At 37.0% G+C, this 15,104-nt stretch overlaps 1 protein-coding gene across 1 annotated transcript; it reads left to right on the forward strand.

Moving 5' to 3' along the window:
* Window positions 1–375: 375 nt before the first annotated feature.
* Window positions 376–12,593, forward strand: LOC114473277 (BCL2/adenovirus E1B 19 kDa protein-interacting protein 3). Its single transcript, XM_028462794.1, has 6 exons — window positions 376–565; window positions 5,402–5,552; window positions 5,783–5,864; window positions 6,702–6,775; window positions 7,595–7,741; window positions 12,106–12,593. Exons 1-6 carry the CDS (start codon window positions 523–525, stop codon window positions 12,152–12,154), a joined length of 546 nt encoding a protein of 181 aa, XP_028318595.1. The 5' UTR covers window positions 376–522; the 3' UTR covers window positions 12,155–12,593.
* Window positions 12,594–15,104: the final 2,511 nt, after the last annotated feature.

The following is a 15,104-nucleotide window of genomic DNA, read 5'->3' on the forward strand; positions in this document are numbered from 1 at the left end:
ACTACCTAACCCCACTAGATCCCTCCACCTAACCCCAATAAAATGCCAACATAGCTCCAAAGGTGTCATACTTTAGCGAACAACACTTAATGACAGCCTACATGACACCTTATTCATGCACAATAAAAGATAACTAATGTATAAAACTTCAAGTAAAGTGTTACCTTATTTTCTATATGTCTGCATATTGCCATGTTTCTATGCTATAAGTGTGTTTCTCGTGCAGATTGTCTTTACCGTTGTGCTGGTTTCATGCTACTTGCCTTTTGGCCAGCTTGCTTTTGTTTACTTCTCTCATCCTGACACGTGGGAGGCCAAAGGGAGGAGGGAGAGGAGGGGGAGGAGGATGATGGTGCAGGAGGAGGGGATTAGTACAGCGTCACTGCCCGGTGTCCTCTATCTACAGAGCACAACAAACACAAGGGTGATTGAGGGAGAATTGGTTCCAGTGCACCTGCTTTATAGTCCTCCTGCTCAGCATCTCTCTAACGTCCTTCTCCACCTCCTCCTTGGCATCCCAGCATGTCTCTGTCTGGCTCCCAGACACCAGAAGATGGACTCTATGGTGAGTGATGGGAGGAGATACACCCACTAGGCCATTGCTGTTGTTGTTGTTTTAGCTTATGTATCATCACTGTTTAAATATTTGTCATCCTACTGAGGTGTGGGGTCTGCTCAAATAGCACAGCCTGAATCAATTCTGTGCGCACACATTGGTTTAGAGCATTCTCACCATGTAAATAACAGCAATCTGTGTAAACAATGAGGGCTGTTCATTCTCCCAGTGTGTCCTCAGGTGTGATGTCCAACAACAGTTGCTTATCAGAGCAGGTGTGGCACCAACATCCTGAATAAAGCGCTGCCAGTGTTTTGTAGGTGTCATTATTGTTGCCAGTGACGCCGTCATTGTATAAATGGATTCCCCCTGACTCACCTGTTTGTATCTTTGTAAGCCAATTAAGCTGCTGGAGCTTTGATATACACTTATAGCTCCCACTGTGCTGGCTGCACACAGCCTGGCACAGATGGTACTGATGGAGAACATGTGGATCAGTGGGAGAACTGGACGCCACATTAGTATCTGCATATAGATTGAAAGTTATAAATCCTTTTTTTGGGGGGGGAAATATGTTCCACTTTAATAATAATTCTTTTAATCTATTTTCAAATCTGAAATTATCTAAATCATCAAATGTATGTAATTTATTTAAACTGATTCGTTCAATACTTTATTCTGTGTGGAGGTAGATGTGTGCGTTTATTATTTAAAAGAAAAAAAAATAAATCACTTCAATTAAAAAAAAAAAACAAAAACATTTTCAATCCAAAAAATTTGAATTCAATCAAAAAGATTTTTTTTTCAAAAGAAGTGTTGAAATGCAAAACATAAAATAAAATAAAATTTGAGACACTTTTTTATTGAAGTAAAAATGTTTTCAATGGAAATGTTATATATATATATGAAGGAAAAAAATTCTGTAGTGTTAAAAAACTTCAGGGACTTTTTAAGGAAAATTCTCATCAATCGGTTAAAAGCCTTAAAATTCTCTATTTTACTTTTTGTTTTGTTTTTTAATTATCTATCAAAATGTAAATAGATTCTCACCTATATTTAAAGTTAGTTCAAAAAGCATCTTAACAGTTTTAATTTAATGATATATTATTTGTGGTATTATGCAGTAGTTAGCTCTTTTAGCTCTTTACTTTTTTGGGAAATGTATTCCATGATAATTTATTTTATCTGTTTTTAAAAAAAAAAAAAGTGTCAATATTATCTAAATCATCAAATGTATCTGATTTATTTTGTTTATTTATTTTTCTATCTAAATGTAAATAGATTTTAACCTGCATTTGTAAGTTAGTTTGAAAATTAGTTTAATGTAGTTTTTATTTCATTCTATATTATTGGTGGGATTGTGCAGTAGTGGTTTTAACTACCAGAGGTTCTTCCACTGGTTTTGTTGGTTCCCTTAAGTGTCTTCAAACAGTCCAAAATCATTGAGGACTATCTGAGGTTTATTTTCATCTTTAAAATAGAATGAATGAATGAGCTGTTGTGTAAAAGTGATCATCTGTCTCAGTCTAACATAAACATGCTCCATTAATGTCTGCTAATAGCGGAGTCAGCAGAACTCTGTGGAGGATAAACAGAGGATAGAGGAATAGATGAATATGTAATTACACTTTAAACTATAAGCTGTATTTAAAACATTTAGTCACTATTTAAATTCAATGTCACCTTTATGTTTTATTATAATCCAATAGTCTGGACAAATGTCAAATAAAATAAGCAAGCAAGAAAAAAAAAAGTTGGCATATTTGCATCAGAGGTGGCTTTGTAAATATTAGGATGTCATATTCAAATTATCACAGACAGGCTCCTTTAAATCACTAAAGCAGAAAAAGAACCAAGCAGACTATAGAAAGATGTAAACAGTCTGAAAAATGAGGTGAAAGACTTAAAAGTAAAATGTTTTATCTCTTCCAATCAGAAAAGAGAAACATCTACTGTATATATTAGCACCAACACACTTAAGACATACAGTATTGGTTTTCTGACATGATCTGATTCTTTTTGTAAAGTACATTTCTGTAAAACCAGTAGACCATATTTTGCACATCACACAATGCTTTTCAATGCACCTCGAATGTAAACAAGACCATTGAGCCTTTTAGCATTCAGCCTTATCACCAGAGGTGAAAGTAATGGATTACACAAGTACTCATGATACTGTAATTGAGTTGCTTTTATGGCTACTTGCACTTTTTTGAATGTATTTCTAAATCAGTAAATTTACTTGTACTTAAGTACATTTTAAAAGAAGTCAAGTAATTCATTACATTTCAACACCCAAGTGTTAATGAGTAAATTATTGTTTTTTTTAATTAAAATGGTCAACAGGTATTGTGAAACTACAAAAAATGAAATAACCACACAACAATCAAATGCATCACATCACAGCGACCAACCAGATTAAATGTAATGCACGGCGCATTAAATGCCTTTATTTTCTCGGTTTTATAGCTCATAAATGTAGCTCGACTTAGACCCTGAGCATTTTTTTTATTTTAATTTAATTCATTGGTGTTATTTGTTTTAAAAAGTAACACTTATTATTTTATACAGATGTCTTTGTGGAAAATAAATGGTAACACTTTACTTGAAGTTTTATACATGAGATGTTTACTGTATGCAAGGGAACCATGGCAAGCTTTATTACCAACAATAAACATACATGGGGGGTGAAAGTAACTAGTAACTTTTACTTTGAGTATTTAATTTAGCAACTTTTTACTCGTACTTGAGTATTTGACTTACTTGTACTTGTGTGCAATTTCAATCAAGTAACAGTACTTCTACTCTTCACACCTCTGCTTATCTTGGGCCTACATTATAACAAGTTGATTTGGCTGTGCATGGCGCTGATGATGAATGTGCCGGATTGCACTGCACACATCCAGTGGTGCAGAGCGGTGATGGGTAGATAAGTCAGGCAGCAAAGCAGTTATGTCATAACTCACCCTCTGCAGAAAAATAAGTGGGGCATTGGCACAGTTTGCTCTCCACTCTCCAGCCCTGTGCTAACTCATGCTAACTCCCCCCCCTAATGCTGTTTGGGTGATTACATGGTGTGGTCGACAGGGAAGAGGATCAGACGGGAGCGAGGGATGGTGTTGTGGATTGATTTATAGAAACTGCTTGTGTCCCAAAACAACATTTGGACAAAAGAGAAACAAGTGGGAGCCTGAAGAGGGCGAGTGGCTAATCTCACACAGAAATAAGATCTTATGTAAGCAGCATGCTGTCAGCCCGAGTTAGCCCTGCCCAATGGGTTTAGCTCCGGGTGTGTGTGTGCACGCCACACACACACACGTGTGTAAATCCCTTCCTGCTCCTGCACCCTGTGAACCTAGGTGTCCATTCATTATTTTGTGTGGGTGTGTGTGTGTTCACAGCTCACTGACCAAGTGCATCACAGTGCACACAGTGCAATGAAACCTGCGATTGAGGTCCCTCAGGTCATCTGACGTTACATCAGGACACTCATGACAATGCCGATCAGTCAAACATGACACATAACACACACCTGACCTGTCCATTCACAGGCCTGTTGGTTTTAGTGATAAACAAGATAAACAGCCAACTTTTATAAATACAAACTGTAGTACACACACTATACATGGGTCATTCCATGTCATTTCAACAAATTCTCAGGACATTCCATGCACTTCGGTCTGAAAAGAATATTAATTTTTTACCAATTGTTCTGTGATTATTCAATAGGCACACTGTATATTTTTAGTTTGATTGGATGAATACCTTTTGAGATATGGCCAATTTAGTTTGGGGGGAATGTGTCAATTTTCGTGAGTCCTTATTTTTCTTCCATTTTCAGCTTCCAATATCTCAACTACATCACATAGGAAACTGAAATTTGGTATAGTAATACAGCTCCACCTACTCTCTCAGAATATACAAAAAAAATGGCCTCAAGTAAAGGATTTTCAATATTCACGAGTGGTGAAATAACCAAAAGTTGGGGTCCAAAATAAAAATAAAGAAGTCACATGAAGAAAAAATGTTTCATATCCCAAGAAAGAGTAATCTTTATACTATAAGTAAAACAGTAAATATATATATATATATTTTTTTTTTTACATTCTCACATGCAGTTATGGGCCAATGAAAAACAGTAAAAGTATTTCTTCAGATTTCAAGAAACTGATCAAATTACAGGGAGCTGAGGCAAAGGCAAAGTCTTTTACTGAAGGCCCAAACCCCGAAAAACTTTTTTCCAAATTTGAAGGGCTGTCATGTCCACCAGATAGGATGTATTGCAGATATTTTTGTATATTCTGAGAGTAGGTGGAGCTGTATTACTATACCAAAATTCTGTTTCCTATGTGAAGTAATTCCTGAGATATTGGAAGCTGAAAATGGAAGAAAAATAACAAATACCCCCCGTCACTAAATTGTGCATATCTCAAAAAATATTCATCCAATCAAACTAAAAATTTTGAATAATCATGGATTATTGAATAATCATGGAACAACTGGTAAAGTTTTCAGAACTTTTAGACCGAAGTGCGTGGGCATTTATTTTAGAAAGTTAATCTCATCTGCATAATGCTAGTGTAACATTTCTGGGGTTTTCACGGACTGAAGGTTGTTGACAAAACAATGGCGGATGTTGATATTATTTAGCGTTGCCTTTGCGTTCTTCTATAGACTACAAATTCCACAATGCAACGTGGTTACTTTCAAGTGGCAATTTCTACCTTCAACATTTGTTTGTGAGTTGTGTGGTTAATAACTTACATTTTTGTCCCACTACAGACCAATGAGTCCATTTTCGATGTGATTCTCAGTACAAAGTGAGTGGCTTTGTGTTGTTTTCAGGGTCCTGGGTGGAGCTGGAGGAGCTGATCGCAGCCGTGAGCCGCAGGGAGAGCCTCACAGGGCCCCAGGACAGCATCTCCAGCACTCTGCAGGGAGAGCTGGAGAGGATCCTTCTGGAGGCACAGCTGGAGTGTGAGAGGAGTCGAGACAGGTGATGATACACATTATTGTTGCTATTATTTGTCTGGGTTTTGTTGTCTGAGGGGCTGAGCTGCACAGCGAGGGGTGGAAATCATTTGCACAGTGATGAGCTTCAGTCTGCTCAGAGGAAACTTGTTTTTCTCTCACAATGTGTGTTTACTTCCCCCGTTTCTACAGAATTCTGCTTCAGCCCCTGCTTCTGTTCATGGATTCTAAACCCAAACTGTTTGTTACCCACAGTCCTCCACAGGTTCCGACCCCTCAGTCTACCGGCTCACCCAGAACTCCAAGTGACCAGGACAGTGACTGTGTTCTCATACAGGTAATACATCTATGCTATGCTATGCTATGCTAACTAGCTACTCAATACTCACTATACCAGTGTTGATTTTAACAGCAAATTTTAATTTTGTTTCAGTCATGGTCGTTTAACTATAATGCAACTTAGTTTTAGTCAAAATTAAGTCATCAGGGCTATTTCAGTCAACGAAATGACATTAAGATTTTATAATATAAAGCAGAAGAGTTTACGCCTTTTTTTTCCCAAAGATTAAATTACCATTGATCATTGGATGGTGGTAATGTTTGTAAATGCACAAAGACAGACTTGATGTGATCAATGTGTAAATCATAGTTTAGCTTTTATTAGTCAATGAAAATGTAAACATATTTTGAAATAGTGATTTTTTTAAATTAGTCATGGTCTAGTTATTGTCACTTAAAAAAATTAGTCAACAAAAACTTTTAGTAGACAATATAAACACTGCACTATACCGCTCTATTTACAATTTTCTTAAGAATTCGCAAAAGTCTGACTCGACAGGTGCTAGTTTTTTTAGGAGGGGCGGGGCCTACGGTGATTTAATAAGCCACCAAAACATCACAAACCACCATTCTCAGCAAATAGCAAAATATGATCGCAATAGCCCAGTTCAAACCCAGAGAGGGCAGTCATTTTTACATTTTTCAACAAAAAATGCCAAATTGTAATACTTTGACTAAAATGTCAAGAGTTGGACTTTCAGCAGAAAAAAGTTTGGGTTTTAGTTACACTGTAATGTAGGTGTCATATCGAAGTGTTCAACTTATCTGATTAGCTCCAGTTGTCAGATTTTTGCGGGAAAAAAAACGATTTTCTGTTGATTTGTTTGTGTTGCAGGAGGAGGCAGAGAGACGAGTGGACACGGACTGGGTGTGGGACTGGTCCAGTAGACCCGAAAATATGCCACCAAAGTAAGAACCACTAGGTTCAATTTTGTTTTGGCTTTAATCATTTCACATTTCACAGGAAATAAGAGTAAAAAGTCGTATGGCACTATTAAAATTACATTTGTTATTAGCCTGAAGCAGGATTAAATGGTAAAGATAAAGGTGAATATATGATGTATTATGGGTAGTCATGACTCATGACTCAGATACTTGGCTTGAAAATAAGAGGTAATTGGTTCAATTCCCAGTTTACCCTGCAAAGTTTCAAAAACGACCTCAGGCTAAACGATAAAACTCAAAATGTTCCCAATAGAGCGCTAGCTAACCTGACAGCTCTCTCATCATTAGCCTATCACTGTTGATTAGGGAATGTGACAAATGCACTGAGACGTGTGCTGACGAGGTTCTGTAAAAGTTCATCCTATTGTCTCTTTGTGGTGAAGAGTTCAGATCCATGAATGAAAGATGATCATTAAAAAGTAACAGGATTAGTTGTTTGTTAATGTTGGTTCAAAGGCCCAACTCTCAAACACTGGAGTGCCAAAACGCTGGGTTTGTTTTCTCTTCTTTTATTTCTACGTAATGCATTTTTAATATCGTTAATGGTTTTCTCTCCTTTGATGCACCTGAATCAAACACTTTTTATTTTTACTCTGCCTCTCTTGGCAGATTTCCTGCTGTAGGAAAACTCCTTTTGACAGACTGGTGTCTCAGACTTCCTCTGTTTTCTCCTCTCTTGTGCTCTCATTATCTCTGTTTTCACTTATCCATTTCCATCTTTGGTGCTTTTTTTCCAGTTCTATTTTATCACTTAGCTGTGAACCCTCTGTTCTCTGGTTGCAGAGAGTTTGTCTTTCAGCACCCGAAGCAGCAAACATCACTCAGTGTCAGGAAGACAGAGGTGATGAAGAGGGGCATCTTCTCTTCAGACATTCTCCTCATCCTCATCCCTTCGCTGCTGGCTTCACACCTGCTTACACTTGGAGTCGGGTAAGATTCCCTTCAATTCGTAATGAATCTTTTTTTTTTTAGCCTTAGAGGACTGATTATATTTTGTCTTTGTGTTGCTGCTTTTGTCTTTCTGTGAGCTCGTCTTCAAACATATCAGATGCAACATCGAAAAAAATGTCGCAAAATCTATATTATGTTTGTGCTCAGATTCCCACCATACACACACACACAGCAAATAAATAATACTGAGCAGTGCAAGCTTCACATTGGAAAAACTTTGTACGATTGCACCCAGTCCACACAACAAGGCAGATGTGATGTGTCTGCTCACAAGAATTACAAACAACAAACCCCTGTGTAGTCTTCATAAATACAGAAAAAATGTCATTACTGCCTGCATATGAATGTGCATCTGAGCGAGCATCTTGAAAACAAAGAAGAACAGTGTTTCTGACAAGTTTACACCTTGATAAAGTAAGAATATAAGACCCTCTTGGTCAGATATTGGCAGTTATCTGGATCAATGATTATTCCCACTTTAAAGGCTTGGAAAAAAATGTGATCGTCATTAATAATGACAGTACGTCCAAATCTATGCAATGAAATGGACAATTCAGATTCGATTTCGATGAAATTTGGTGGAATAATTGAGAAACCAACCCAACATAACTGAGACCAATTTAATAAAAATCATTCAATTCAGAAGCAAGATATGAATTTTTGCCAATGATGACAGATTTTTTGATTTTTCAAGCTGATCCAGAATCAGTATACTGATCTGGATAATGGAATCTTCCATGGTGTAAGGTCTATCTTTAGTTAAAATTTTGTCAAAATATGTCAAGCACTTTTGATGTAATTCTAGTTGAAAATGTGAAACTGTACCATAACCTTAGGTAAAAGATTATAAAATAGCGCTAAATGTATGAATGAGAAATAGAATGAAAACCACTCACTGTCCCTTAAAAAAATACCAAGCTAAAGTAATTATCATAATATTATCTTTTTATTTATTATTCATAAAAGCAAACTCAAGCAAGTCGTTTTACATAAAAGAAGAAATTGCTGAGACAGGAAATTGAAGACTGGGTTCTGAGGGTTTGCTGCAGTCAAGTTCAATGGTAATTCAAGTCATTATATTTTTGAATAAAATAAAGAAAAAAGGTTATAAAAAATATATTACTGCAGAGATGAGTGTGGAATTAAATCTGCTGTGGGGAAATACTTCCTCTATCACTGTTCTGGCAGTTAAAGGGGTTTTTGTCTATAGGTGGACTAATTTCATTAGGCCCCGTGACCCACTAGGGGGCCCCAAAGCTTAGTCGTCAGCCACAACTGAGGAATGAGAAAAGTAGAGTAAAGATGACAGCGAAAACATGACTCATTGTGTAAATCACCAACTAAATACCTCCACATACACAAATTCAATGAAACTGCACATTTTCCCCAAGGCTCACAGTTTTCTCATGCATATATCACATGATGGCAGTCATTTTTAATCTCAATTTCTTCCAAAATCCTACAATTTTCCTCAATTATTCCACCAAATTTACCCAAATTGAATAAAAATTGGGCACAAAATCAAGAAAATTTAAGATCGTGCAAGGACTGATATCTGTCACTTAATGCATGGATATTGTCGTTGCCTTACATACTTTAAATACTTAGAAGTGAAAAGTAGGGCACATGAATGATGAAACTGCTCATTTTATCGCCTATAATCTGCGGCCCATTTGAGATTAAACTGGTCTGTATTTGGCCCCTGAATAAAATGAGTTTAACACCCCTGCTTTACATAGTCTGACAAACTGGGGCCCCAAACAGCATCTTGCATTGGGCCCTCACAATGTTAGAAACGTCTGTTCTGGACAGCGCTGGGATATCAGACAAGCTAAACACAACAGGAGCCATGACAATCATGATGAACCCTGCCATTCCCAGCCAGAAAACAGAAAGTACGGGTAAATGTAAGTCTGGAGGCAGAACGTTCCGGAAAAATGACTCGTGAAACAAGCATCCTGCCTTTGTTGGCCAACATTGGGATTTGACGACTGTTTTTACCTTTAGCAAAGACACATCGTAGCAGCTACGGAAGCTTAGTGCATGCAGTTGATGAGATAAAAATAAGTTAATTAAAAAAATAGCCCTGTTTTTCTAGGAAATATTTTCCGGTTTTTCTGAGTTGATGAGATACATTTTTAAAGCAAATATTTTTCAGTTTTTCTGAATTGATGAGATCATTTTTATAGGAAATATTTTTCGATTTTCAATGAGATAATTTCCTATAAAATGTATCTCATCAACTCAGAAAAAACAAAAAATATTTCCTATAAAAACGGGACCAAATTTTTTATTCACTTATTTTTATCTCATCAATTCAGAAACACCAAAACGTTTTTTCTTCTGTGAATGCAATAAGCTTCCGTAGGCAACCAAGGTTGACAAAATATTGCGAAATAAAGTACAATGGCTTTGGTGAATGTTCAACGTTATATAGCTGTATTGAACGATCCACTGATGTCAACATCTAAATAGCTCTTAGCTTACGCTTTTGTATTATGAGACACTTTTCCCAGCTTGTTTTATACAGATTTGAGAACTGCGAGGTGTAAGAGCACTTACATCTGTTTAGCACATGTGGGACTTTATCTACCGACACAACAGCCTGGTTGTCTGGAGAGTAGATTTCTTCAAACCAACAGGGGCTTCAGTCGTGACGGCACGTCTACGCTGACATATGCTTACAGTAGCTTTAGCAGCACACAACAGACCGTCATTTAGTGGTGTCCGTATGTCTTTTATAACCAGCTGAATTCTAGATGAGTGTTTTTCCTGTCAGTGTGATGCACTAAACCGACTGTGTGGAAAAAAGATTAGTGAGAATAAAACAGAATAAAACTACAAGTCACACAGGAAAAGCAAGAGTGCACAGACAAAAGGTCATTTATGATCGTACGAATTCCATTACAAAACCAATCTTTGCTTTACAAAGCAAGAGCCTTGGTTCTGGCTTTCCATCTGTTATCAACTGATAAGTTCAGCTCCTTCAGACAGGCATTAATTATAATTACAAAATAGCTTACATCTGTGTAACAAAAAGAATAAGCACAAAATTATTTCTGGAAAGTATTGATTAGCTAATCGCTAACAGCTACCTTTAACAATGCATTGGACTAGGTAACAATACCAAGTACCAGCGATGGACATATGGCATACCAGGTGAGGTAGTGGAGGAAGACATGGTAACAGGGGTCTAAAAATGGTCCAAAAGTGGCAAAAACATGGCAAGAAAAGAGTGAAAAGTGACTAAAATGGACCAAAAGCAGTCAAGAGTAGCCAGAAAATGGGCAAACAGAGAAGAACCAGGTGGTATATAATGGCAAAGGGTAGCTTTAATGGGCAAAATGTGGCAAACAATAGTGAAAAAGGGCAAAAATGTGGAACAAAAAGAGGTTAAATGTATATTTATTGGGCTTCAGCTAGCTTATTTTGGTTAAAAATGATCAAAAAATTAAAGAAAAGACAAAAATTGGAGAAAAGTGTCAAAAGCAACTTAGAAAAATAGATAAAAAAAATAAGGAAAAAAATGGGATTTTTATTGGCAAAAGGTGGCTAAAGTGTGAAAAAAGTATTCAAAATTTTTGAAAATGGGCAAAAATGGGACAAAAGAGTTGCAAAATGGCCAAAGGAAATAGGAGTTAAAAAGTTTCCCACTTTTAAGGTTTTCTGGGGGAATATTAATTATATAAGACATAAAAAGCCTCATGTTGAGAATAACTGACTTAATAACGACTTCTACGTGGTATCGGCTGATAATGTAGTGTGCTGGTCTTGGCCAGGGCCTGCAAGTACTGCTCTGTGAACCACTTCTTCCTGTTTAAGGGTGCAACTTCCTGTAAGATAAACCATTATAAAACCAATAACAGAAACTATTTGTTACGTGAACAGATGTTCTCCATTTTTTTTTTTTTAAATTGTCAAACTCACAGTCAAGTGCAGCACACACAGAACATCAATTACTACTTTTAGCCTTAAACAACAGATGCCCCTTTCAGGCAGTATACACCATATTTAACGGACAACTCAACTCTTCTAAAATAGCTCAATTTCAAAACAAAATCAAGTCTAACCACTACAATTACGAAGAAACAACTGTCAATATTTGTTGCCACCTTTTTTTTATAATAACGCAGGAAGTTAAAGGCCTAATTTCATAATAAAAGCTCTAATTTTGACAATTTTGTCTCCAGATTTCAGCATCTTGATCTACATTTTTTCAATAAAGGTTTATTTTATCCTTCTCTTAAAAAATTTTTAACCCTAAAATGACCCGAATAAACCTTTCCATGTTTTAAAAGAGATTTAAAGTGATATTTTTCTTAACTTCTGCTTTCTCTTTTCAGTATCTACATTGGAAAGCGGTTAGCTGCTTCTACAACTAGTACACTGTGACATCGGCTTCAAGACAGTCCACCTACCACCCAGAGTCTGACCAGCAGGGCCATAGCTTCACCTCTTTTATTGTGATGGGGCAAACTTATGCCCCTGCCTGTCTGTACCATTGTTTGTCTGTCTAGTTCTCCCGTCTGTTTGTTGTTTCTATAAATCGCCTTATATGGCTGAGAGAGAGGATTTAAGATGACCAATGACACAGAGTGAAATCACTTTTACTCTTTCCGAGTAACGCTGATCTCAGCCATGCAGCCAAGTGTAATCAAAGCGGAGAAAACAGGCAGAAAGAAAGAATGAGAACTTTAGCCAGCAAAAGTAATAAATCACTTTGATAGGAGAATAGGAAGATGGCTCCATGGGAATGGTGTGCTCAGACAAAATGAAAAAGATAATATGTGCTAACCATTTCCTCAACCTTTGAAAAAAAAAAAAAAAAAAAGACGAGAAATGTCCGTCATTTGTCAAAAGTAATGACCGTCTGTAGGACGGAGGAGCTCAAAGTGTTTCCTGAGTTTTTGTCTGCCCTCATGGGTGATCTAATCTAGAGACTTTGTAGTTGGCTGAGTGAATGTAGAGATGGTTCTGCTTGTGCTTTTTTGTTCAATAACACAATTGAGTCTGTGACCCCTGACGAAGAAAATCATGATCCCATTAAACTTCACTCCTCAAAACCATAATAAGCAGCTTGGATCTCTCTTTCCCCATTTTCACATCATCCTAGCAGTGTTCCTTTACTTCCCTTCTAAAATCACCTCAAAGAGTGGTACGCGAACCACTGGTGGTCCTAAAGAGAACCCTACTGGTCAGTGGTCAGCTAATTACACTAAGGGGCGGAGTCACTAAAGGTTTAGTGGTATTAAAACGTGAGCAAACGTCACTCCACACACTAATGAGTACAAACCCCAGGGAATCAGGAGTGCGCCACCGCTACGCTTCCCAATGCGCCCTCAATCCATTTAGCGAGTTTCCCCCTAATGAATATGCGTAGTAGGCGGATCTCCCAGGGGGAGCAAAAATATAGGAGGAGGAAATGCAAATACATTTATGCAGGGGGAGCAATGCGATTCATGAAATCTGGAACTGTTTGCAGTGATTGTTTTAGTACCAGAAAATAGCACGACTTACAAGCAGGTGCAGAGATTGCACCAGTAAATGTGGACAGAAAACATAGCGGAGATGGAAAAAAAGGTTCCAGTTGTGTGTGTGTATGTGTGACAGAGAAAGAGAGAGAGAGAGAGAAAAAGAGAGAGAAAAATGCTAGATGTGCATCTATCTCTCCTTCGCCGATCACTGTCTCACACACGCACGTGATCAGCCACGTGCACGCACCCATCCGTCACTCACAGTCACAGTTCTCCACTGCGGGATGAATAAAGAATATCTATCTGCTGTAATTCATCCATTTTTTTATTTGTTTCCTCTACTAACACCTCCAATTCTGCTGCTTCAAATTTTTAATTTTGCTTCCGCGCACTCATGTTCACCCTCCATGTTCAACACAACACATACAAAATGCTCATTTAAATAAGGGAGGTCTGCACCAGTTCTGCATGTGCACTAATCATTGCTGCAATCTTAGTGGATTCGGCGCAGTGGGTGAGGAAACTGCGTCACTAGAGGAATTAGGGAAGCATCCAATTCGACACGCAGAAGGAAGTGAAAATTACAGAAAAAACATGAATCATTGTGTAAATAAAACTCATCACCAGTCATTTTTAGTGTTAAACTGTTGAAGAAATTCACATTTCTTACAAAATCATTCAATTTTCCTTCATAACATTTGCATTTCCCTTAATTAAATAGAAATTGGCCACAAACTCTAGGAAATTTAATGTGAAGATCCTGTAGGGACTGATATATGTCAATTATTGCTAGAATATTCTCGGTTTCAAAAAAACCGCACATTAAAGTTAAAATTACTAATTTTCCCACGTAAACTCTGTGGCCAATTGAGATCAAGCTGCTCCGTGTTTGGCCCCTGCACTAAAATGAGTTTGACACCCCTGCTATACACCATAACGATATAAACTATATAAAAAATGAGGTGTCTAATGAGGGTAATCGTTTTATGGATATTTAACGACACCACTTTTTAGCTGCGCAGGTGTGCGTTTTACGATCTTCGTCAAAATGAGGAATCGGTGGCTCAAGACAGGGTCAATTTCAAGGAAAATAAAAAGAAGCTGACAACAGGAAAGGTGCATCATCCTGATGCATGTAATTCAAACCCCTAAAGGGGTGCAGCTACAGTGAAAAGTGATTCTACGAATGCTAAAAAACCAGCACTGAAGTGAGGAGAAAATAACCAACTATTACATTTGGATTCTTTAGGACTGGGACTCTGTTTATTGCTATGAATCACAAGTAAACGAGGCCAAGAAACCTTAACTTAAACAACATTTTGAGACAAAGGCCTGTATATTCATATATTTATATAAAAATGTATCATCATTTTTTTTAATCATACTGTTGTAGAAGGAAACAGATCTTTTGGGTATCGGATATTTGTCGAGTTAGTTTTCTTCTATCAGTTGAAAGCAGTAATTTTTAATTGCAAATTGTGGAAAGAACTTTCCATTTTTCCACAAATCTTGCAATTTCCTACAAACAATTCTACACAATCTCTCTAAATTACACAAAAATTAGTTACAAAATCAATCATTTTTAAAAGGAATTTCTGGCAGGAAGTGATGATAAAAATTATGGCACAATTGATGTTAAAATAGTTATTTTTATTACTAAGAATCACAAGTAAATAGGAAATAACCAAAGAAAATAACCAACTATTACATCACAAGTAAACGAGGCCATCAAGCCTTTTAAAATGAAGCAACATTTTGAGACAATGGCATGTATATTTATATAATTTATAACTATATAAATCCGGCCCTTTAGAGGATCCAATTTGGCCCGAAGGATAAAGTAAAAATGAGATGACATAAATTACTGT

Source organism: Gouania willdenowi, chromosome 12, assembly GCF_900634775.1.
Source record: "Gouania willdenowi chromosome 12, fGouWil2.1, whole genome shotgun sequence".
NCBI lineage: Eukaryota > Metazoa > Chordata > Actinopteri > Blenniiformes > Gobiesocidae > Gouania > Gouania willdenowi.